The sequence below is a fragment of the Loxodonta africana genome, chromosome 9 (assembly GCF_030014295.1).
Source record: "Loxodonta africana isolate mLoxAfr1 chromosome 9, mLoxAfr1.hap2, whole genome shotgun sequence".
In the NCBI taxonomy this organism is placed as follows: domain Eukaryota; kingdom Metazoa; phylum Chordata; class Mammalia; order Proboscidea; family Elephantidae; genus Loxodonta; species Loxodonta africana.
Window position 1 is genome coordinate 15,881,985 of NC_087350.1, and position 24,044 is coordinate 15,906,028.

Here is a 24,044-nt window from a genome sequence, read left to right on the forward strand (position 1 = left end):
CTAAGGGGACATTCATGTTAATACTTCTAAATAATGGGATAAAGTTTAATGATAAATTCTTTTAAAAAATGCTTAAATATCTACTAACCTAAAATTATCCTTTTATGTTTTATATACAAAGAATTTATTTTCAATATAATTATGTGACTTTTTTCACTGCTAAATGTTAACACTGTTAATTTTGAAAATCCTTGAAACAAACATCTTGTAAATAAGTTCTCTTAGGAAAATAACATTACCTTAATTAATGATGATGACATTTGGGGGCATTACAAATACATTAAATGAAACAGTAAATATTTCTTTCAAAATGTAGAATTATGATATTTTCTGTTTTTAAAATGTGTGAATTTATTCAAATATTTTACTTACATACTTGAATATCAGTACTTTTCCTTGATAAATGTTTTCCTTGATAAACGTATGAAATGGCACTGGACACTTACAATGGAAATCCATATAATTCCAAGAAAGAATACTTATCAGCAATAATTCAACTAGTTTTATATTCTAAATATGAAAGATTAGAGACTTTTTTCACAAAATCCATACAGTCAGAATTTAACATACACAAAGATTTCCTTTGCTCCTTCCCAGAGTAAATATTTCATTAATACTTGGATTTAAAAAAAGCAAACAATGTATTCAATAACTCGTTAGTAAGCTAAAGAGCACAGTATTCTTTCCTATGAACCTATTTAGAGGTGTGGCAGCCATGAGGCAGTGGCCACATGGGTAAGTGTTAAGTCATAAACAAACCTGAGAGTTCTGTGTCTCTCCAAAGGTCCTTTTTTTTTTTTTAATCCCACAAAGAATCATTGAGTTTTTAAAAAACAAAAAGAAATAAAAATAAATCACAAGTCCACACACGTGAAAGCATCTTGATGTTTTTAGTTTGCTTCTAGCATTAAGCAATAGAGTGTAGTAGTGGAAAGAAGATACAGTCTTCTGATAACAACTAAATGCTGTAATAAAAATGAAAGCTTCTGATACCTGATCTGATGTTTGGGACACAGTAGATACGCTTTATAAACACAAGTCTTAATGCACTGTAGTAAATATCAGAAAAATGAAGAGAGGGGAGTTTTTTGTTTTTTAACACAGCAACTAGATTGCTAGAGGTATCAAAAAGCTCATGAAACGCAAAACTAGTACAACAGGAAAAGCAACCGCAAGTTCTTTAATTAGGATAACATTTACACTTCTAAGGTAAAGTTAATTATTTCTTTAAGGAAAATGTCTTTTAATGTCCATGAATAAATGGCATTGTGAATAAATTTACAAATGTGTTTTAAACTTTTACTTGTTAACTTACAGTGTCGTGCCTGGATTATACCTGAATTTAGTTTGGATTCCATCTGTGAGATACATGGAGTATAGAACATTTATATGCTGAAAACTACTACTTGTACAAGTCAACCGATAGAAATATTTAAACCAAAGGGAAAAGTTGCCAAGCGGCTCTTTAAACATGGGATTTAAAAGCGCAGTGACTTATTTACCTAAAATAGTACATGAAAAGAAATACCATCTCACTTAGACACATTTTCCATTCTAAGGTCTGCAGACCAGTTAAGTGGAAAATAGGAAGCCTAAGTAAATTCAGAAAGACACCTACTAGCTATTTCTGATTCTGTTCTGAACTCTTCCTGAGAACCTGCCAAACCTTTAGCCCAGTCTTTTCTCAGAGTAAAGGTCAGTTTAACATCTGGAAATAACTGCAAGGTTGAAATTAGCTTCAGAGGAGGCTGTGTAGCACAGCTGAAAGCCTAACTGAGGAGAAGTGAGAAACCCTGGCCTTGGTTCTCCCACCTCTAGTAAGAGACTGAAGCTCTATGCCTCAGTTTCTTCATCTGTAAAAAGAGGGCACAGGTCGGTGAAGTATGGAAGGTCTCTCCTAACTCTAAAGTGCAAAAATGTATTACTCACAGCAGTAGCATTGAAATACTGTTCCAGATATCATTTGGATTAAAAGAAACTTTCCATGAGTAGAAAAGACTGGCAAAATGTCTAAATCAGTGAATACTGAGTCTTCTGAGAACAAGACAGAAGTATTTTTAAAGGCTTTAAAAATGGTACAATCTAAATGCTGCCAAAACCAATAAAAGAGCTTGAACCATATTTATAAAGTCATAATTTAAAAATAAGACAAACAACCGATAGTCACATAATTTTAAATAAGAAATAACATTCTCTATATTCTTTTTAAATAATAGGAAAAAACTGCTATACAGTGTGCCTTCCTGGATGGACATTCCAATATTTTTTCTATTGGTAAAAAAAAAATCACTCTACCAGAATAGGGGAATGGTCTGGGATCTATAATCACTTGTATTTTATCAAGGCTACGGGAGAGATCCAGCAATACCAGATGAAGAGTGTAAATAGTGGATTCCTCATGGAGTCAAGGTTTGCCTGACTTTTTTTTTTCCAAGTAACCTGGGTGAGAGAATGTAAAAAGATTAGATTAATTTTATATGACTAAGAGAGGACAGAACTAGCAGAGGGAAGAATGTGCCAGAAGGCATTTTTTATCTATCAACTAAAGATGAACAGTGGAAGAGAACGCCTCTTGAGGTGGTGCACTTCCAGGAGTCCTTTCATTGCAGTTAGTCCAGCAGAGAGTGGATACGCTATCTGGTCCAGAATGTTCTGTGGAACCTCCAACATAGGGAGGGACTTTCAACTAGATGACATTCCCTGCCTCCACAGGTCTCCATCTCCCACTTAGCAGGGAAGGGCTCGACTAATGTATTACATGGCTACCTCTACCAATCAGCAAATTGGAATGCTTCCAACTCTAACTACTACAGATAATGAATGGTACTATTGAAAACTAGCAGGCAAAAGTCAATTTCATCTTTTCATTTTACACTAGTTTTGATTAAAGTCAGAAAGGGTCTCAAGGTAACTTTAAGTATAAGAAAGAAGAGAAAGAGGAGGGACCGTGGCTTGTAGTCTTCTAACTCCACATGAATGATCTACCCAACACTAAGGGGTCTCTCCTCAGGTCACAGGTGCAGCACACTCTATCGCATGAAGCTGAAGGCACCTAGGAAACCAGTATGTGGTATGCAGAAAGAGAGAAGGTGATTCCTCACTCCAGGGGCCAGGACACAAGTGAACCCAGAATGTGGTCTTGGCACTCCACTTCTCCTCTTGTTATACATATTTTCTAAGTTCCATAGTTTTATTAGCTCTATATTTCTGGTATTTTGTGTATTAAATACATTTTTCTAGTACAGAGTGGGAAGCTAAAGGCTATATACCTCAGTTTCTTCGAAAAAACACTTAAACTAAACCAACCAACAAACTCAACAAGAACTTTTTATTAAAATCCTCATATCTCATGGACCAGAGTAAATGGGGTTGTTGTTAGTTGCCATCAAGTCAGTTCTGACTCATAGTGACCCTGTATACAGTAGAATGAAACACTGCCTGGTCCTGTGCCATCCTCACAATTGTTGCTATGTTTGAGCCCATTCTTGCAGCCTCTGTGTCAATCCAACCATTGAGGGTCTTCCTCTTTTTTGCTGACCCTCTACTTTACCAAGCATGATGTCCTTCTCCAGGGACTGATCCCTCCTGACAACATGTCCAAAGTATATGAGATGAAGTCTCGCCCTCCTTGTTTCTAAGGAGCATTCTGGCTGTACTTCTTCCAAAACAGATTTGTTCATTTTTCTGGCAGTCTATGGTATATTCAATATTCTTTCACCAACACTATAATTCAAATGTATCATTTCTTCTTCGGTCTTCCTTATTCATTGTCCAGGTTTGGGTACAGACCTCAAGAAAATAAGTTAATAAGCTGTGGAACCCAAATCAGTATCATATATAGGATTTGTTTGACTTGAGGGTAGGGGTGGGAGATAGGTCAGAATAGCATGTATGGGAAACCTTTAATTGTATCTACTAACTGTAATATCAGTCTAATGTACAGAAGTGGTAGGGAAAAACAAAAGCATAATTAGGAACTAGGAAAAAAATTTTTTGTTGGCAGACTGATACTTAAAATATTTCCAAAGCACCATAATAATTTAAAAATTCTGCATCAGAGAGAGGAAAAAAACATCCTTCACTCATAATCCCATTCTTCTTATTAGGTTTATATACTCTATTTCAATTTTTTCAACATATGTGTATATTTTTATAGACATCTTTAGGTCTGTTCGTCTCAAATAATAAACCAAGAGTTATGAGGAGTAGACAAACATATGGAGAAAATCTTTTCTTTAAAAAAACCTGGGAACCACATATGCAGAGATCAAGCTATTTGAGGTCCCAGCAGTCAGGCACAGAGTACCTTACTCAAGAGTAATCTACCCTGTCTACTTGCACTTTGATTCTATTTACTAATCTAGGATATACTTTTTTAGTGTTTCTGCTAATGTACCTGACATTCAAGTATTAACTTTTATAACAATTCCATACTTATTTGGGTGTAGATGGTTAGTTTTTTTTTTTTTTTTTTTTTGAGTATGAAAGTGTGGGAAAGAAGTAGATAAGAAAGGAACTCACTTTTGACAGCATCAACAAGTGTTCTACTTCACTGACTCGGCATTCTAACACTGCTTGGTACAGAGTAGGTACTTGATATATGCCCAGTGAATAACCCCAGCAACCACAAACAAAGCCAAGAGACGGGGCCCCAAATGACATTTCTAATCCATGAGGCTCTCCTTGACCAGGTCAGAGAAGGCAGAGCCAGACAAGTTCAGGAGCAGTTGTGGACTCAGAGGGTAGAGCAAAATTGTAAAAAAAAAAAAAAAAAAGAACTCAAAAGAAAAAATTAGCATCAGGGTCAAGCTTTGATTTAGGTAAAAATCAGGAGTTGAACTACCTAGGGAATGAGTATTTTGGAGGCCAATGGTTGAGGCAAAACTAGGAACCAAGTATTAAGGACCAGAAACTACACAGAAGCCTGAGATCAAAAGTCAACAAACACTGGATCAAAGTTAGGCAGGCCACCAAAAAACAGAAATAATGTTCCAGAAACAAAAGTGATATTGAAAACAAAGCCGAGTCTACTTTAACCCAGAGTATTTTACAGCTAAAACAGAATAATGCCAGGATTTCCCGGCTCCTCCTTTGTAGATTACCCGAGTAATGTGGGACAGACAGAGCAAATCTGACTGGCTGGCTCAGACACTGCATGCTCTAAGCAGTCTGCCTCAAGTGGTAGGTTATCACTTAGGCTGTCTAATACAACACAACACAACACAACACAATACAAAAAACCGTCACTGCCCCTGACTGCCCCTGTATTGCCAATATAACCTTTCACTCTCTGGGCTACATAAATCTGACCACACAATCATTCCTACTCTCTGCCCTCCCAACCCAGGCTATATATGAGCCCTTTTTTTTTTGTACAAATGTACTCAGGACAGCAATTTGTAGACTGGTCAGATAGGAAGAAGTAACAGTATGCATGTGAAGCTGCTAGGTTTCTAGATAAAGAACTGAGTCTTCCAGCATGGTGTAGTAGGAGACAGCACAGGCAGGGAGGTGGAATACATGAGTCCAAATTCTGTTTCTATTACAATTTGGTTACGTAACCTTGGTGAAGTCACTTAAGCTCCTTGTGCCTCACTTTCCTATTATTTAAAGTGAGGAACTAGTTTAGAATAAACTCGGAATTTATACTTCCAGAAGTTAGTGTAGAGATGAGAGGTTAGGGCTGGTTTTGAAATGGGGTTCAGCATAGGATTATTCAAATATAAAAAGCTTTTACCATTTTAAGATATCTCATGTCATCTCTTCTTCCCAAGCACAGTCAAGTATGGGGTTATTAAAGAAAGTACACTCAAAAGAGCCTCTGCTGTTCAGCTACCCACTGAGCAAAATGCTAATGTGCTCACTTAGATTTCTGGAACTTGTAAAGAATTAAATTTGATTATCAAGTCACTAGCTGATGACAGTAAAAGAGCCCTGGTGACACAATGGTTAAGCACGTGGCTGCTAACCAAAAGGACTGCAGTTCGAACCCACCAGCCAATCCAAGGGAGAAAGGTGTGGCAATCTGTTTCCATAAAGATTACAACCTTGGAGACCCTAGGGGGCAGTTCTACTCTGTCCTATAGGGTTTCTGTGAGTTAGAATTGACTTGATGGCACACAACAGCAACAACAACAACTGATGACGGTAAGATTTTCTAAATTTCCTCTGGTGATTAAAGAGATATTCCACATATAAATGAGTATTTTAATTAACTAAATTAATTCATGTCTTATTCTTAAGTTGAGGAAAAAGCTAAGTGGATGGGGAGATATTAAAGCTGATTAATGGACTCTGGGGAATTGTAGCCAGCTGAGATGATTCAAGGATTTGGGGGCTAGGTCTTCCTGTGGCTGGACCAACTCTGAACTGATTTTGAAAGTCTTCACAAGCTAAATTACTGACTGGTCCTCAGGACATGGTTGAGCGGATACGGTCTAAGGGATGTGGGTATGCGCCTGTACTGTGGGGGCAGTATGGGCATGGACACCTCCTGCCAGTACTCAGCCTCATCAGTGGGCATCTGCATGTAAAGACACTGCATGGCCCAACGGAAGAATGGGATAAATTTTTTTTGGATGATTTCGTGATGTTTTAATTTTTGAAAATTTCTAAGAACATACAAGCTGCACAACGATAGTTTAGAAACTATGATATGTAATATACCTGTGGGAATGGGAATGTCAGCCATTGGGATGGCAACGAATCTGTGCTTAAACCAAAAAAAAAAAAAAAAAAAAGCAAACAAACAACAAAAAAAAACAATGTTGCTGTAGAGTCAATTTTGACTCATAGTGACCCTATAGAACAGAGCAGAACTGCCCCATATGGTTTCTTTTTCTTTTCTTTTTTATGCCCCATAGGGTTTCCAAGGAGCAGCTGGTTGATTCGAACTGCCGACCTTTTGGTTAGCAGCCATAGCTCTTAACTACTGCACCACCAGGGCTCCAATCTGTGCTTAGAAGGGTCTAATTTGTACTTTCCAGTTTTGTGTGTGCTTTTAAAAATGCAACTGAAAACAACCACCACTTCCCGTCTCCCCATCCCCTCAAAACAAAACAAAACAAAACAAAAAACAGAACAAAGTGGAAAGATGAGTAAGAAAGAATAGTATGGACATCAGATGCTTTGGATCAGGTATTACACAATGGAACAGGTTAGAAAAAAGAAAACCCAAATGACATTGTGGAAAAAGTGATCAACTCTCTGAGGATGAGGTTGGGGAGGATCATAGGAGAGAAAGATCATTTAAAGACAACTTCCAGATGTGTGCTAAGGAGACACTGAGGATTTTACTCAATGGAAGGATTTTGGGAATAGAGAGTCAGGTCTGATAATCTAATTTCTTTGTTATTTTTGTTTTTAAAAATATTTATTAGTCTTCTAATTATAAAAGTAATACTTCCTCATTATTAAAATTAAAGCCAAAAAAACTCTCAAAAACCTAGAGATTATCATTAATTCGGTACATTCATTCCACTGTTATTTTGTGTGTATGTGTGTTTGTGTTTTAAAGTACATTATGTGTGGATTTTTATATTTGCTATTTTTATTCCACAAAAATAATACTTTATATTTTCAAAAAATCTCTGCAAATATTTTGTGGGCTCCAAAATATTTTGTGAAATAAATATACATTGTTTTGTTTTACTATTCCCTTTTAACCATTAAGAACTATTTTTGATGTTTTAATTATTAGAATTATCTTTAAATTTTTATTATAAATAATTCTGCAATGAACACCTTTTTGCAAATTAGAATGATTTCCTGAGACTAGATTCCAAAGAGTAGAATCATTGTGTGAAAAATAAGAATAATTTTGCTTTCCAAAAAGTTTTTAAAATTTACTCTCACACTAGCTTTAGATAAGAATGCCATCTCATTGTACTCTTGCCAGCTGTGAGTAACGTACAGATGCAGCAATTACATTTGTTTATACTTAATTTACTATTCAATGTCTATTTAGTCCTAGATTGGTCCTCTACTCTAAGACAACATGAAGGAATATGTGCTCCTACTGTTGTTGACTTTATGCTCTGCCAAACACGTCTTTAGCCCTTCATACATGACATTAAAGAATATGATGCTGAAGGACATAGAAGATTCAGACGACGATGAAGATGACAATGATAACTCTCTTTTTCCAACAAGAGAACCAGTTAACCCCTTTTTTCCATTTGATTTGTTTCCAACATGTCCCTTTGGATGTCAATGCTACTCGAGAGTTGTTCACTGTTCCGATCTAGGTAAGAACATAAATCAACTTTGCTTTGAAAAATGATGTTATTCTGACAAAAAGATGGGAAAAGTCCTCACTGAAATTTCAAAAATTATCTTGATTGTAAAGGACTTTTTCATTTAAATTTGTAGGTGGAAAGTATAGCAAAACCCAAAGTACATCCAAGCGTATTTTAAAAACCCAGAAAATCAGAGGACAAGAATGGAAATTTTACGTGTAGGGCGTTTCCTCCTCATCCTGAACTGAATCAAAGAGCTTCATGTCAATTTCCTTGAGAGAGAATGGCCATCCTTGTGTTTTAGCTGGGGTTGGAAGCAGGTGGACAATGTACTTTCTCGTAAAATTCTACCATAACAAAATAAGTTGATTGCCCAGAACAGTGACATGAGTTGCAGAGGTTGGTGCAATCTCTAATCTAGAAATGCTAAGGACAATGCTCTATTTGTTTTGAATGATTTAGGCCAAGAAGAGAAGTGGCTGAGCTAAATCACTTTCCAAAGTATTTTTAAAATTTATAATTCTCTGCTTTGTATGTTTACTCCTACAGGAGTAAACAATTGGGTCACCTATTGTTTTGAAACCTGAGTATTTTATTTCATCTTTTTAAAAATTCCAATGAAGGTACAGGCAAAGAGAACAATGCTCTCCTCAGGGAGGGGATTTGATGGGAATGCACATCAGTAGTGATTGTACTCGCCTGTTTTCAAAACGGAAAGGCTGAGACATGTTTGCTGTGGGAAGACAACATCCAGTAAATACAATGCCCATGCTGGGTGCTGATTACGTCTCAGTGGTACTTTGTACGTCCATGTGTGCAGAAGGTGTCTCTGAAAGCTTTAGGACTAGTTTTCTTCTGCCACAGCGTTTGTGGCAAGTCAGAAGCTTCCTACACTCAAAAGACTTTAATAAAGTGTGCAATTATGTGAGAACATAAGTGAGGTGAACAGAAAGCATTTAGAAAAGGAGAAGGTTATTATGAGCTAGAATCACTGGGAAAGTCTTAATGGAATAGATAGGATAAAAATGTATCTTTTTATACAGCTGGATATAAACAAGGTTCGTTCTGGGTAAGGCTGTTGAAAGGAGCTTTTTATCTTTAGTATAAACCATTCCCATGTGCTGGCCTTCCTAATTTGTTGCTCATAGCAAAGGCATCTTCTGCTTTCCGCTTAAAGCCACTGGAGGACACACTGCACAGCCCTGCTCCAGTACACAACTGCCATCCAAGAAATGAGGAAAACCAAACTGCCTCATGACAGCTTGGGGAAAAGGGTTTTGGTTACACAGTCTTCTGAATATCTAGCTTTGAAAAATACCTACTAAATGAAATTCACCTAAGAATATCTGTGATATCAGTATGACGCACACATTTAAAATGACACACCAGCAGCAATGACCGTTGGTGATAAAAACAAAAATTTAAGGATCTGGACACTTCTCACCCATTCTTCTTCAGGAAATGAGACTTTTTTCAGGGCTTCAATTTTTAATGAGGGGTAGGTTTGCCAAAATCAACAGCAGATTCTTTTCTGCAGAACCCCCGCTTTCTACAAGATCTTCTACTTCCTTTTCTAAAACCAAAATAATCTCCTACGCTTATCCCCACCCCAGTGCTTATAAGGATGGCAAAATTAATCTAAAGAACAAACAAAACTGCCCCTCTACTTGCTCATCACCAGATTACCCCCTTTTCCCTCTTTCTACCTATGATCAAATTTCTATGAGGTATCAATTTTAAAGAACATGGCTGTAGAGTAGAACATTGATATTGAAAATATTTAGTTACTGAATTCTTTAATCTGGAACTATTAAATATACCAAGACATAGCTAGTTCAGGAGTAAGGATGGCACCACCAAAAGTATAACTAATGTCTGCAACTCACTTTAAAATAGAAAAAAAACAAGATGAATTGATGGACAGACAGTAAGTGTTAATGTATAAGATGTTGATGGTAGAAAGCAGGTAGTAGAAATATGGGCTTTCACTGGAAAGTTCTTTAAACTTTCTGTATGTTTAAACACTTTCAAAATAACATGTTAGGAGGGAAAAAGAAGGCCCTATATTCACCAAGCCTAACTTTGAACCACATGTCTGACAATAAGTAGGAGGGGGGTATATTTAGCCCAAAGACTGGCCATCTAGGTAAAACAAGAAAAATAAGGAAGAAATATATCACATATAAAACCAAAAAACCAAACCCAGTGCCGCTGTGTCGATTCCGACTCATAGCGACCCTACAGGGCAGGGTAGAACTGCTCCATAGAGTTTCCAAGGAGCACCTGGAGGATTTGAACTGCCAACCCTTTGGTTAGCAGCTGTAGCACTTAATCAGTACACCACCAGGGTTTCCTATATCACATATAGAACCCAGCGCCGTCGAGTCGATTCCGACTCATAGTGACCCTATAGGACAGAGTAGAACTGCCCCGTAAAGTTTCCAAGGAGCGCCTGGCAGATTTGAACTGCCAACCCTTTGGTTAGCAGCAGTAGCACTTAACCACTACACCACCAGGGTTTCCATATCACATGTAGCTCTTGATAATTCTCTGCTCATTTTTTTTTTAACCTAAGAGGGGGACATAACATACCCATTTAAATCTTTTAATTAATATTTACTGAGCACTTATACAAAGAGAAAGTATGCAGCTGTTTCTCATTCTGAGATGACAGAAAACTATTATTGTACCAGCAAAGAGGGACGGTGACTAAAAGGTAGGCTCATATACCTTTCAACTATGGTGCACGGGTGGAAAATGGTTGTGAGCCAAGCCACTCCATCTTTGCACAGATGATGTGGATGATTAGAAACAGGTGTTAATGAAGAGTTATATACAAGTTTTTGTAAATCAGATAATGTATAGCTGATTAGAGGACCTCACGACTGAAAGGAAATGGGTAATAGAATTTTTGATAATGTACATGAAAATAATCTAATTTACCTATTTTCTACCCACAACTTCCTACACGTTGAGGCTTCTTAAAATGATCAAGACCCACTTGTTCCAATCTGGCACTACAACAGCCAAAAAATTTGAAAAGAATGTTGCTATTCCTCAGACCAAAGTGAATCACCAGAAGCTACACTTAGCTGTCAGTAACCTCCTCACGGTGGCAGTGGCAGCCCCAATTTATGTCCATTTAATTTCACCTTAGGAGCCCTGTTGGCACAACATTTAAGCGCTTGGCTGCTAATCTAAGTGTCAGTAGTTCAAACCCACTCAGCAGCTCCATGGAAGAAAGACTGGGCAATCTGCTCTGGTAAAGGTCACAGCCCAGAAAACCCTATGGGGTAGTTCTACTCTGTCACTGGAGTCGCTGTCTTAGTCATCTAGCGCTGCTATAACAGAAATATCACAAGTGGATGGCTTTAACAAACAAAAAGTTTAGGGGGCTAGAAGTCCAAAATCAGGGTGCCAGCTCTAGGGGAAGGCTTTCTCTTTTTGTCGGCTCTGGAGGAGGGTCCCTGTCTCTTCTGAGCCTTGGCTCCCGGGTGATCTTCATGTAGCTTGGCATCTCTCTTCCCTGGTCTCTGCTTGCTAGCTTGCTTTTTTTTTTTTTTTTTAATCTCAAAAGATATTGACTCAGGATATACCCTACACTAACCCTGTAGCATTAACATAACAAAGACAATCCATTCCAAATGGGATTATAATCACAGGCACAGAGGTTAGGATTTACAACACATATTTTGGGGGGATATAGTTCAATCCATAACATTTCCTCTTTGGGGCCCCCCAAATTCATGTCCTCCCCCCATGCAAAACACATTCATTCCATTACATCATTCCAAAAGTCTTAACTCCAAGTCCAAAATGTCATCTTCTGAATCATCTAAGTCAAACATGGATAAGACATTAGGCATATTCTATCCTGGGGCAAAATTCCTCTTCATCTATGAACTTGTGAAATCTAGACTACAAGTTTTATTTCCAAAGTACTGTGGTAGAACAGGCACAAGGTAGCCATTTCTGTTACAAATGGGAGAAATTGGAGGGAAAGAAGGGATAACAGCCACCAAGCAAGTCAGCAGAACACATAACATTAGCTCTCAAGGCTTGAAAATAATCCTCTGTTCTCTGAGACCATCTAGGCAATGGCCCTGCCCTCCAGACTCTGGGTGTTGGCCAAGCTTTCTGGATTCTGGGTGGAAGCACTTCAGCCCTGGGCTTCAGCTCCACCTTCCAGGCCCACTGGGACGGCAACTCTGCTCCCTTGGCTTTGGGCAACCCCATTCTACCAGTCCATCTCAGTGGCGATCCCGTCCCTTCTACCCCAGCAGGCCCCATTCTTCTCCCTGTTGGGCATGGCAGCCCCACCCCTTCAGATTTGGGCAGCGGCCACATCCTCCTGACCAAACTGAATGGCAGCCCCATACTCTAGAACCAAGTTGGTGAAAATCTAACTCTTTGAAACCTAGGAGGCTATGGCTCTACCCTTTTCGACTCCAGAGGCCCAACCATTTGAGACAAGGCAGCTCTGCTTCCTGTGCTCCTTGCAACAGTTCTGCTGTTCTCCCAGCTGCTCCAGGGATGGTTCTTTTCTTTCCTTGGAGGACAGTAGATGTAGCTCCTTTGGCCTGTTTCCTGCCTGTAGAATTCCAAGAGGCAGATAGCTTTCTTTCCTTTCTTTCTCTGTCCTCTTTAGTCTAAGCTGATGGGTTTTCTGCTGTGGTAGTTGGTTAGATCAATCAGCCACAGGCTTAATCTCTTCAACAAAAGATCGTGTAGCCAAGCCCGTGGTGAAAATTCTAGGACGCGTGTCCTGAGTTTTACAACAGAATTTTTCAAATCTTTAAGTTTTTTTTTTTTCTCTTTTCATTTTTCACAGTTCATTTTTAAGTCCATCACTTTCCTCTTCCATTTTACTACAAGGAGAAAGCACATGGTGCCTTTAAGGTCTTGCTTAGAAATCTCCTCAGCCAGATACCCGAGTTCATCAGTTACCAGTTCTACCTTACACCGAGCGTTTGAACACATTCAGACAAGTTCTTTGCCGCTGCATAAAAAGTATCACCCTTCTTCCGTTGTCCAATCACATGCTCATCATTTTCCTTTAAAGCCTCACCAGAAGCACATTTAACAGTCACATGTCTAGCAACATTCTGTTGCTGGGGCCATATTTATTCTCTGAGATGATAGAGACTTTCTCTATAGTTCTCCTCACTTCTTCACCCTCACCGGAATTGCCTTTGACTTCCATAATTCTACCAACAATCTCTTCAAGGAAATCTAGGCTTTTACTGTTAAAAAACAAAAAAACACACACTGCTATTAAGTCAACTCCAACTCACAGTGACCCTGTAGGACAGAGTAGAACTGCCCCATAGAGTTTCCAAGGAGCACCTGGAGGATTTGAACTGCTGACCTTCTGGTTAGCAGCCAAATACTTAAACCCCGATGGCACAGTACTTAAGAGCTACAGCTGCTAACCAGAAGGTCAGCAGTTTGAATCCACCAGGTGCTCCTTGGAAACCCTATGGGGCAGTTCTACTCCGTCCTTTCGGTTCACTATGAGTCAGAATCAACTCCATGGCAACTCCTTTTACTGTTAAAAAAAAATTAGGCACCTTAAAACTCTTCCAGCCTCTACTTGTTACCCAATTCCAAAACTGCTTCCACATTTTAGGTTATCTGTTAGAGCAGCACTCCACTCTCTCAGTACCAAATTCTATCTTAGTTATCTAGTGCTGCTATAACAGAAATACGACAAGTGGGTGGCTTTAACAAACAGAAATTTATTTTCTCACAGTTTAGGAGGCTAGAAGTCTGAAATCAGTGTGCCAGCTCTAGGGGAAGGCTTTTTATCTCTGTTGGTTTTGAAGGAAGGTCCTTGTCTCTCCTGAGCTTCAGCTCCTGGATGATCTTCAGTAGCTTGGTATCTCTCTTCACTGGTCTCTGCTTGCTAGCCTGCTTTTAATGTCTCAAAAGAGACTCACTCAAGATACACCCTATACTAATCCTGTCTTATTAACATAGCAAAGAATCCATTTCCAAATGGGATTATAACCAGAGGCATAGAGGTTAGGATTTACAACACATGTTTTGCTGGGAAACAGTTTGATATATAACAGTTGCTACGAGTCAAAAATCATCTCAATGTCATCTAACACCAGAAACAACAATTTTACCTTGGAGCAGATGAGCTGTACAGTTAGGCCTAGCTAGACGTATGAGCAGATGGCTCATCCTTGTAAAAACAATTAAAAAGAAAACAATTAGGTTACTTGAAAAGGTCTTTAGGCCTTTCCAAAAAGAATGTTTTTGTCATCCGTTATAATGGTAAGTCTTCCGTTACTTAATGATAACTATGGGTAAAAAAAAAAAAAAGTATATTTTAATCTTATTAATTTCATTTTTAGCTAATTTTTCAGTGTATGATGTTTGTTTTTTCCTCAGGTTTGACCTCAGTCCCAAGCAACATTCCATTTGATACTCGAATGCTAGATCTTCAAAACAATAAAATCAAGGAAATAAAAGAAAATGATTTTAAAGGACTCACTTCACTTTATGTAAGAATATTATGTTCTTATTTTCAATATCTAAGTGAATAATCTATATCACTGCTGAAATGATTAATTGTAAACAAGCCTTACTTTTCTGTGTGTGAAGAATGAGAAAATCCCTGTTATTCAACAGTGTTCTAGTTAATGAAAAAGTATATAGATTTAATTCAACTCATGTTTGTCAAGTAACAGCTAGGTGAAAGGCAGTGGGCTAAGAGTTTAAGTAAATGGTTCTTAAAAGAGCTTACAATCTACTCAAGGAATAACAGTCACTATATATTAAAATGAATAAGAAAAAAATTATTTACAGGAATTCACTGGCACAGAAGGAAACCTGGTGGTGCCTGGCTGCTAACCGAAAGGTTGGGAGTTCAAACCCATCTGGCAGCTCCATGGGAGAAAGGACTTGGTGATCTGCTCCTATAAAGATTACAGCCTAGAGAGCTCCATGGGGCAGTTCTATTCTATCACATTGGGTTGCTATGAATAAAAATTGACTGACTTGACAGCACCTCACAACAACACAACATTAGCACAGCGTATAAGAAAATCTTTACCTGAACCCATTGCCTTATCTTAAAACCAAAACAAACGTAAAAAAATCTCTAACAGCAGCACATGGACTATAACTAATTGACTAATATATATTTGTATGGTTTTGTTTCTGGGCCTTCAGAGATGTAACAGCATTTTCTTCCTTACTATCTTTATGAATATCATTCTAATTTTCTAAGATGTAAAAGATTCTCAACAATTTCTCTATTTAACATTTTGTGCCTTCTAGATTTTTGCTAGGAATATTTCTAGTTTAATTTGAACTCGGGTTTGGAGGAGAGCCTGATTTCACAGTACCAAGCCCTGGAGGTATCATCTTTCCCCTGGGACCTTGCCCCCGCCTTGCTGAATTTCCCTCCTCAGTAGGGTAGAGCAGCTTGCTGTTCTGCATTGTGCTGGGTGGTAAGCTAATATGGCTCTTCCATGCCATGTTCCGTATTTTCACGGTGAGTTAGAGAGGGCAAAGACAAAGTCAGCCATCTCCAGTTAAGTTATAGCCCTGAGAGGAGAAGGCAGAAAATATCACAACCATATTAAGCCTGGTCTTTTCCTGTGCCTGAGAGGTGTAATGTTGAGATGCTAGTTCACCCCTGCCTCACGATCACCATTCAGGTCAATGCAGTGGACACTTCAACCCTGTGGATACTTTTAAGCAGGAAGGGAAAGTGACTACTGAGTTCCACTGTGCAAACCAGTCCTTGTCTGTTTTAATTGGATGGATGAGCAAGAACATTAATGTTTATTGAGGGCCAACTATGTTCTTGACAGAGTAAAGGATGCTCTTCACTCATGTTCTCTAGCTTAACCTTTATAAGTCTGCATGGCAAGGACCAGAGCCTAGAGGAAGGCCCCAGTGGCCTCCCTGCAAAGCCCATGTTCTTCCTGCTGTACTATCATATACCTGGGGCTCTCTGGGACCTTCCTTACGTCTTCTCTTTCAAATGTATATTCAGACTGCTCTTATCCGATAAGCCTCCACGCAAAATATAGCTTTGACAATTAAAAAAAAGGTGGGGGGGGGGGCAACTGGAAGAGGGCATATTTATTTTATAACTGAGGCATCACTTAAATATTAAGACAATCAACAATGACACAATGGATTCCACCAAAGATCCATCCAGTACACTCCACTAACTTCAGAGCAAAGAAACTATTGGAGAATGGCTTTGACATTTTTCATCATCATAGGCTGGAAATATGGCCAATGAATACTTCAACCACTTCCTCAATTCATATTCAGCTTATACAACCACAAGAATAATAACAAATGGTGTATTTAATACAGAAGCAGAAAACGTTTTAAATTTAATTTGTCATACAATTATTTCGTTAAACTATTAGGAGTATTTCAGGGACTTAGTCCACAGGTACTCTCATTATTCGCTGAAAAATGAGAATCTAAAGGTTGTCAGGAGCTGTACTAGGCCTCCTAGATTGTGCTTATGAGTAAATATTTTGGAGTAAGGCAGGCCTGGGCTCAAATCTTGGCTCTACCCAAATACATGACACTGGAAAAGTGGCTTAATCTCCCTAAGCCTTAACTTCTGCAGCTGTAAAAGCAGTACGTTAGTATCTAATACATAGAATGGTTATTAAAATTAAATGAGCTAATACATAAGATTCCAATACATAATAGGCAAGCACTCAACTGTTAACTATCATTACCACTGGCTTAATGTTGGCCAACTGAATCACAACATACTAATTTGAGCATCTTTTAAACCATATGCTTTATACTTGAATTGTGTTCACATTTTGTCATTTTCAAAACATTTATTTAGTTATAATATCACCACATGTGGTACCTGTCTTGAAAGAGAATCCAATGTTTTTTGGATATTCTATAAATTCTATTATGTTTTAGCTACTTGTATGACATTCTGGTTCTTACAAAATGGACAGTACAGTATTAGAGAATGAGTCAGGTTATTCAACACGCACACACAGACATTTGCAGTTTACTTCTAACCTATTATTATAGCCACATTCATTATGAAGAATTATTGCCTACTTTTGAAAGGCTATACTTTTCTCATCTTCTGTCTTTACATATAACCACATTTCTTGTTAATGACAAATTTGGAGCTCTGTGACTTCCAGTTTTGGAATTTTCATGCAAAAGCCAAGGCTGAAAGTATAGTTTAACTGGAGACACTCTGTCAACCCAACAGGCTAGGGCAACATTTAATAGTGCGAAATAAAAACTCTTCCCCTACTTTGTATTACTTAGCCTTCCTTTTATGCAGCTCCAACAACCTCATGTCTTAACCAGAGGAAAAAGAACAAACAAAAAACCATACTCATCATAGCTGGGTCTTTACTAAGGCATACATTTATTTTGGGGCGGATGGCAGGGAAGCCTGATACTCAGAAAGAACAAAGGATTTAGGGGCAGAGGAACTGAGATCTGAGAGTTGTAGGGGGATTGTAGGCAAGTCACTTCTCTCATTGTGCCTGTTTCCTTATAACTAAAATGATGGTACTAATTTCTGCTATCAAACAAATGTTCACAACCATCTTTGTGATTCACCAAGTTGTTAAATTCCCTCCCTCCCCTTATTTTTCAGTACAACCAAAGGAAAATAGAATAAACTCTTAGTTGACATCATAGATTAAGAAAGAAGTATATTTTACCACACGTGGTAACATAATGTAGTTTTTACTCTTCTCCTAGGTGTAACCCTTCTTAGGTGTAATTTTTACCGGTACTGCTATGTCTAAAAAGAAGCTAAGAGAGAAGCAAAGGGCCTAGATTAAAATAAATCAACGTAATAAAAAGGAAGCTTATTTTAACTGCCAAAGAGTTTGTGTTTCTTCAGTGGGAAAACAACAACTTGAATACTACCAGTTTGGAAACAATAGGAAGATGGTTATAGAACAGGATTGGGGAAAAAAATCCACAAAAGGAGTGAATCTGGAGCTGTTCCTTGAAATAAGTATATGATTTCGATTAGTACAAAGGGGCAAAAAGGTCCCAAAGAATTTTTAGCAACTTGCAATTGTCCCTGGAACACAGTGAGAATTCTTTCCACAAAATCTGACAATACGAAAAGGGCTGAGCTATGTACATTCTGCAATGAATATAGTTATTAGGGTGATCAATTTGTCCCAGTTTGCCCAGACTTTGCCAGTTATAGTACTGAAATTTCCACATCCCGAGAATCTCTCAGTTGCAGAAGACTGAGCTGGTTGGTCACCCAAATACTCACGCACCCTTGAACATATCATAAAGGACTTAGCTGTAGAGAAAGCAGAATCTCTATGATAGCAAGCTCTTCTATTTTCTGGGGTTATATCTTCTTTAAAGAGTATTGCCACTTACACCGAGAAATAGTAACATAATTGAGGAAGGGTTGAGCCATTCCTCAGGATTCATTACGAACTTACAGGGGTTTGAAAACATGCCAGAACACTGAGGGAACTTTTTAAGTTTTTCCCCCCCCTTACAGTTTTTTATTCTAGGAAAGATGATAAATATTAGTAGGCATGAAAGAAATGAGAATGAGTTTTTAAAAGTAGATAAAATCATGCAAAAACATATTCAGTATGTACTAAACTTCAATCTGTAGTAACATTGTTCATTTCTCTAAAGTGAAAGATGAGGTTAGAAATGAAGTTGAAGGCTTAGCCTACTCAAAAATACGCTAAATTGAAAAAGATGAGTTTGTATGTAAACTAAAGGCACAAAATAAGTCATTAAATCTTTGCACACTGATCCAATTCACTAGTAAATATTGTTTTAGCTTGGAATGGGTTTGAAAATAATTATATGGTTGATTAAGTACATGAATGACACAAATTACATTGATTTCCATGACTGACTAATCATTGAAGAATGTAGAAAATATAATTCCTGACAATGTTTAACTTTCTATGCTTTATCTAGGGTCTGATTCTGAATAACAACAAGCTAACAAAGATTCACCCAAAAGCCTTTCTAACCACAAAGAAGCTGCGAAGGCTATATTTGTCCCACAACCAACTAGGCGAAATACCACTTAATCTTCCGAAGTCATTAGCAGAACTCAGGATTCACGATAATAAAGTTAAGAAAATACAAAAGGATACATTCAAAGGAATGAATACTTTACATGTTCTGGGTAAGTTTTTCAAATGAATGGGACATCTTGAAATTATAAGCACTATGCAAATATAAAGAAATTTATCATCATTGGTAACAAATCCTAAGACTGAAAATTTCTAAAATAGATTTTTTGAATCTAATAATCCTAACCTAGAGAAGCCACTTAAAAATCAATTGCAGTATCAAACAAAATTTGTACCACTTAAAGAAAACATGACTTTTGCAACACACACACATCTGCTTAGAAACACCTAAAATGTCTGCTGTGGTTTCTGTTTTCTGACTGGGCCCTCCTTGAGAAAATCCATGTTATTCTCATTTAACATAAAGGTAGTTTTTTTTTTTTTTTTTTTTAATTTTTATTGTGCTTTAAGTGAAAGTTTACAAACCAAGTAAGTCACTCATACAAAAACATATATACACCTTGTTATACTGGGTTTTTTTTTTTTTTTTATTCACTTCTAGTTACTCTCCCTCTAACGAGACAGCACATTCCTTCCCTCCGCTCTCTATTTCGTGTCTATTCGGCCAGCTTCTGACGCCTTCTGCCCTCTAATCTCTTCTCCAGACACGAGCTGCCCACATACTCTCATGTGTCTACTTGATCCAAGAAGCTCACTTCTCACCAGTATCATTTCCTATCCCATAGTCTGTACAATCCATGTCTGCAGAGTTCGCTTTAGGAACGGTTCCTGTCTTGGGCTAACAGGTTTGGGGACCATGACCTCTGGGGTCCTTCTAGTCTCAGTCAGACCTTTAAGTCTGGTCTTTTTACAAGAATTTGGGGTCTGCATCCCACTGCTCTCCTGCTCCCTCAGGGGTTCTCTGTTGTGTTCCCTGTAAGGGCAGTCATCAGTTATAGCCGGGCACCATAGTTCTTCTGGTCTCAGGCTGATGTGGTCTCATGTTTATGTGGCCCTGTGTGTTTCTTCGGCTCATAATTACCTTGTGTCTTTGGTGTTCTTCATGCTCCTTTGCTCCAGGTGCGTTGAGGCCAATTGATGCATCTTAGATGGCCACTTCCTACCATTTAAGACCCCAGACATCACTCTCCAAAGTGGGATGCAGAATGCTTTCTTAATAGATTTTATTATGCCAATTGACCTAGATGTCCCCTGAAACCATGGTCTCCAAACCCCCACCCCTGCTACGCTGGCCTTCGAAGTGTTCAGTTTACTCGGGAGACTTCTTTGCTTTTGATTTAGTCCAGTTGTGCTGACCTCTCCCGTATTGTGTGTTGCCTTTCCCTTCACCTAAAATAATTCTTACCTACCACCTAATTAGTGAAAACTCCTCTCCCTCCTTCCCTCCCTGCTCTCATAATCATCAAAGAATATTCTCTTTTCTATTTAAATTATTTTTTGAGTTCTGATAATAGTTCTCTCATACAATATTTGTCCTTTTGCAACTGACTAATTTCACTCAGCATAACACCTTCCAGATTCCTTCATGTTATGAAATATTTCACGGATTCATCATTGTTCGATGCGTAGTATTCCATTGTGTGAATATACCATAATTTATTTATCCTTTCATCATTTGATGGGCACCTTGGTTGCTTCCATCTTTTTGCTATTGTAAACAATGCTACAATGAACATGGGTGTGCATATATCTGTTCGTGTAAAGGCTCTCATTTTTCTAGGATATAGTCCAAGGAGCGGGATTGCTGGATTGTATGGTAGTTCTATTTTTAGCTTTTTAAGGAAGCGCCAAATTGATTTCCAAAATGGTTGTACCATTTTCCATTCCCACCAGCAGTGTATAAGTGTTCCGGTCTCTCCACAACCTCTCCAACATTTATTTTGTGTTTTTTGGATTAATGCCAGCCTTGTTGGACTGAGATGGAATCTCATTGTAGATTTGATTTGTATTTCTCTAATGGCTAATGATGGTGAGCATTTCCTCATATATGTCAGCTCCCTGAATGTTTTCTTTAGTGAAGTGCATGTTCATATCCTTTGCCCATTTTTTAATTGGGTTGTTTCTCTATTTGTAGTTGAGTTTTTGCAGTATTATGTAGATGTTAGAGATCAGACGCTGATCAGAAAAGTCATAGCTAAAAGCTTTTCCCCAGTCTGTAGGCAATCTTTTTACTCTTTTGGTGAAGTCTTTGGATGAGCATAGGTGTTTGATTTTTAGGAACTCCCAGTTATCTAGTTTCTCTTCTGCATTGTTAGTAACGTTTTGTACACTGTCTACGCCATGTATTAGGGCTCCTAGCATTGTCCCTATTTTTTCTTCCATGATCTTTATCGTTTTAGATTTTGTATTTAGGTCTTTGATCCATTTTGAGTTAGTTTTTGTGTAGAGGTCTTGTTTCATTTTTTTGCAGATGGATATCCAGTTATGCCAGCACCATTTGTTAAAAAGACAGTCTTTTCCCCATTTAACTGACTTCGGGCCTTTGTCAAGTATCAGCTGCTCATATGTGGATGGATTTATGCCTGGATTCTCAATTCTGTTACACTGGTCTATGTATCTGTTGTTGTAACACTACCAGGCTGTTTTGACTACTGTGGTGGTACAATAGGTTCTAAATTCAGGTAGAGTAAGGCCTCCCATTTTGTTCTTTTTCAGTAATGCTTTAATTATCCAGGGCCTCTTTCCCTTCCATATGAAGTTGGTGATTTGTTTCTCCATCTCATTAAAAAATGTCATTGGAATTTGGATTGGAATTGCACTGTAGCTATAGATGGCTTTTGGTAGACATTTTTACAATGTTAAGTCTTCCTATCCATGAGCAAAGTATGTGTTTCCACTTACGTAAGTCTCTTTTGGTTTCTTGCAGTAGTGCCTTGTAGTTTTCACTGTACAGGTCTTTTACGTCTCTGGTAAGGTTTATTCCTAAGTATTTTACCTCCTTAGGGGCTTTAGGGGCTACTGTAAATGGTATTGATTTGGTAATTTCTTCTTCCATGTTCTTTTTGTTGGTATAGAGGAATCCAACTGATTTTTGTATGTTTACCTTGTATCCCGATACTCTGCTGAACTCTTCTATTAGTTTCAGTAGTTTTCTGGAAGATTCTTTAGGGTCTTCTGTGCCTAAGATCATGTCATCTGCAATTCAGATACTATTAATTCTTTCTTACCAACCCAGATGCCCTTTACTTCTCTATCTAGCCTAATTGCTCTGGCTAGGACCTCCAGCACAACGTTGAATAAGAGCAGTGATAAAGGGCATCCTTGTCTGGTTCCCGTTCTCAAGGGGAATGCTTTTAGACTCTCTCCATTTAGGATGATGTTGACTTTGTATAAATGCCTTTTATTATGTTGAGGAATTTTCCTTCTTTTCTTATTTTGCTGAGAGTTTTTATCATGAATCGGTGTTGAACTTTGTCAAATGCCTTTTCTGCATCAATTGATAGGAGCATGTGGTTCTTGTCTTTTGTTTTATTATATGATGGATTACACTCATGGTTTTTCTAATGGTGAATCATCCCTGCATACCTGGTATGAATCCCACTTGGTCATGGTAATTCTTTTTTTGATATGTTGTTGAATTCTATTGGCTAGAATTTTGTTGAGGAGTTCTGCATCTATGTTCATGAGGGATATAGGTCTATAGTTTTCTTTTTTTGTGGTGTCTTTACCTGGTTTTGATATTAGGGATATGCTGACTTCATAGAATGAGTTTGGGAGTATTCCGTCCTTTTCTAAGCTCTGAAATACGTTTAGTAATAGCGGTGTTAAGTCTTCTCTGAAAGTTTGTTAGAACTCTGCAGTGAAGCTGTCCCAGCCAGGGCTTTTTTATTGGGAGTTTTTAAACTACCTTTTCAATCTCTTTTTTTGTTATGGGTCTATTTAGTTGTTCTACCTCTGTTTGTGTTAGTTTAGGTAGGTAGTGTGTTTCTAGAAATTCATCCATTTCTTCTAGGTTTTCAAATTTGTTAGAGTACAATTTTTCATAGTAATCCGATATTATTCTTTTAATTTCAGTTGGGTCTGTTGTAATATTGCCCATTTCATTTCTTATTCAGGTTATTTTCTTCCTCTCCTGTTTTTCGTTTGTCAGTCTGGCCAATGGTTTATCCATTTTGTTAATTTTTTCAAAGAACCAGCTTTTGGTGTTGTTTACTCTTTCAATTGTTTTTCTGTTCTCTATTTCATTTAATTCTGCTCTAATTTGTAGTATTTGCTTTCTTCTGGTGCCTGAGGGTTTCTTTTGTTGCTCTCTTTGTATTTGTTGAAGTTGTAGGGATAATTCTTTGATTTTGGCTGTTTCTTCTTTTTGTATGTGTGCATTTATTGATATAAAGTGGCCTCTGAGCACTGCTTTTGCTGTGTCCCAAAGGTTCTGATAGGAAGTGTTTTCATTCTCATTGGATTCTGTGAATTTCTTTATTCCATCCTTAATGTCTTCTATAACCCAGTCATTTTTGAGCAGGGTATTGTTCGGTTTCCAAGTGTTTGATTTCTTTTCCCTGCTTTTTCTGTTATTGATTTCTACTTTTATGGCCTTATGGTCAGAGAAGATGCTTTGTGATATTTCAGTGTTTTCAATTCTGCTAAGGCTTGCTTTATGACCTAATATGTGGACTATTCAGAGAATGTTCATTGGCTGCTGTTGGGTGGAATATTCTGTGTATGTCTGTGAGGTCAAGTTGGTTGATTGTGGCATTTAGATCGTCTGTGTCTTTACTGAGCTTCTCCCTGGATGTTC

The 24,044-nt window shown here is 37.9% G+C and overlaps 2 protein-coding genes across 5 annotated transcripts in view; one reads left to right on the forward strand and one right to left on the reverse strand.

Annotated features, from left to right (window-relative positions):
* Positions 1–24,044, reverse strand: part of CENPP (centromere protein P) — a 383,426-nt gene that overhangs the window by 148,664 nt on the left and 210,718 nt on the right. The window lies entirely within an intron of this gene.
* The window catches only part of ASPN (asporin), a 43,989-nt gene that overhangs the window by 351 nt on the left and 19,594 nt on the right, over positions 1–24,044 (forward strand). For 2 of the 3 annotated variants that reach the window (XM_010600647.3, XM_064291066.1), the window contains exons 3-5: positions 7,967–8,246; positions 14,637–14,749; positions 19,185–19,398. In XM_010600647.3, coding sequence (XP_010598949.1) covers positions 7,997–8,246; positions 14,637–14,749; positions 19,185–19,398 — 577 coding nt within the window. In that variant the 5' untranslated portion in view covers positions 7,967–7,996. Of the gene's footprint in view, positions 1–2,362; positions 2,410–7,966; positions 8,247–14,636; positions 14,750–19,184; positions 19,399–24,044 lie in introns of those variants that run through there. The other variant, XM_003421093.3, reaches the window with a different exon arrangement.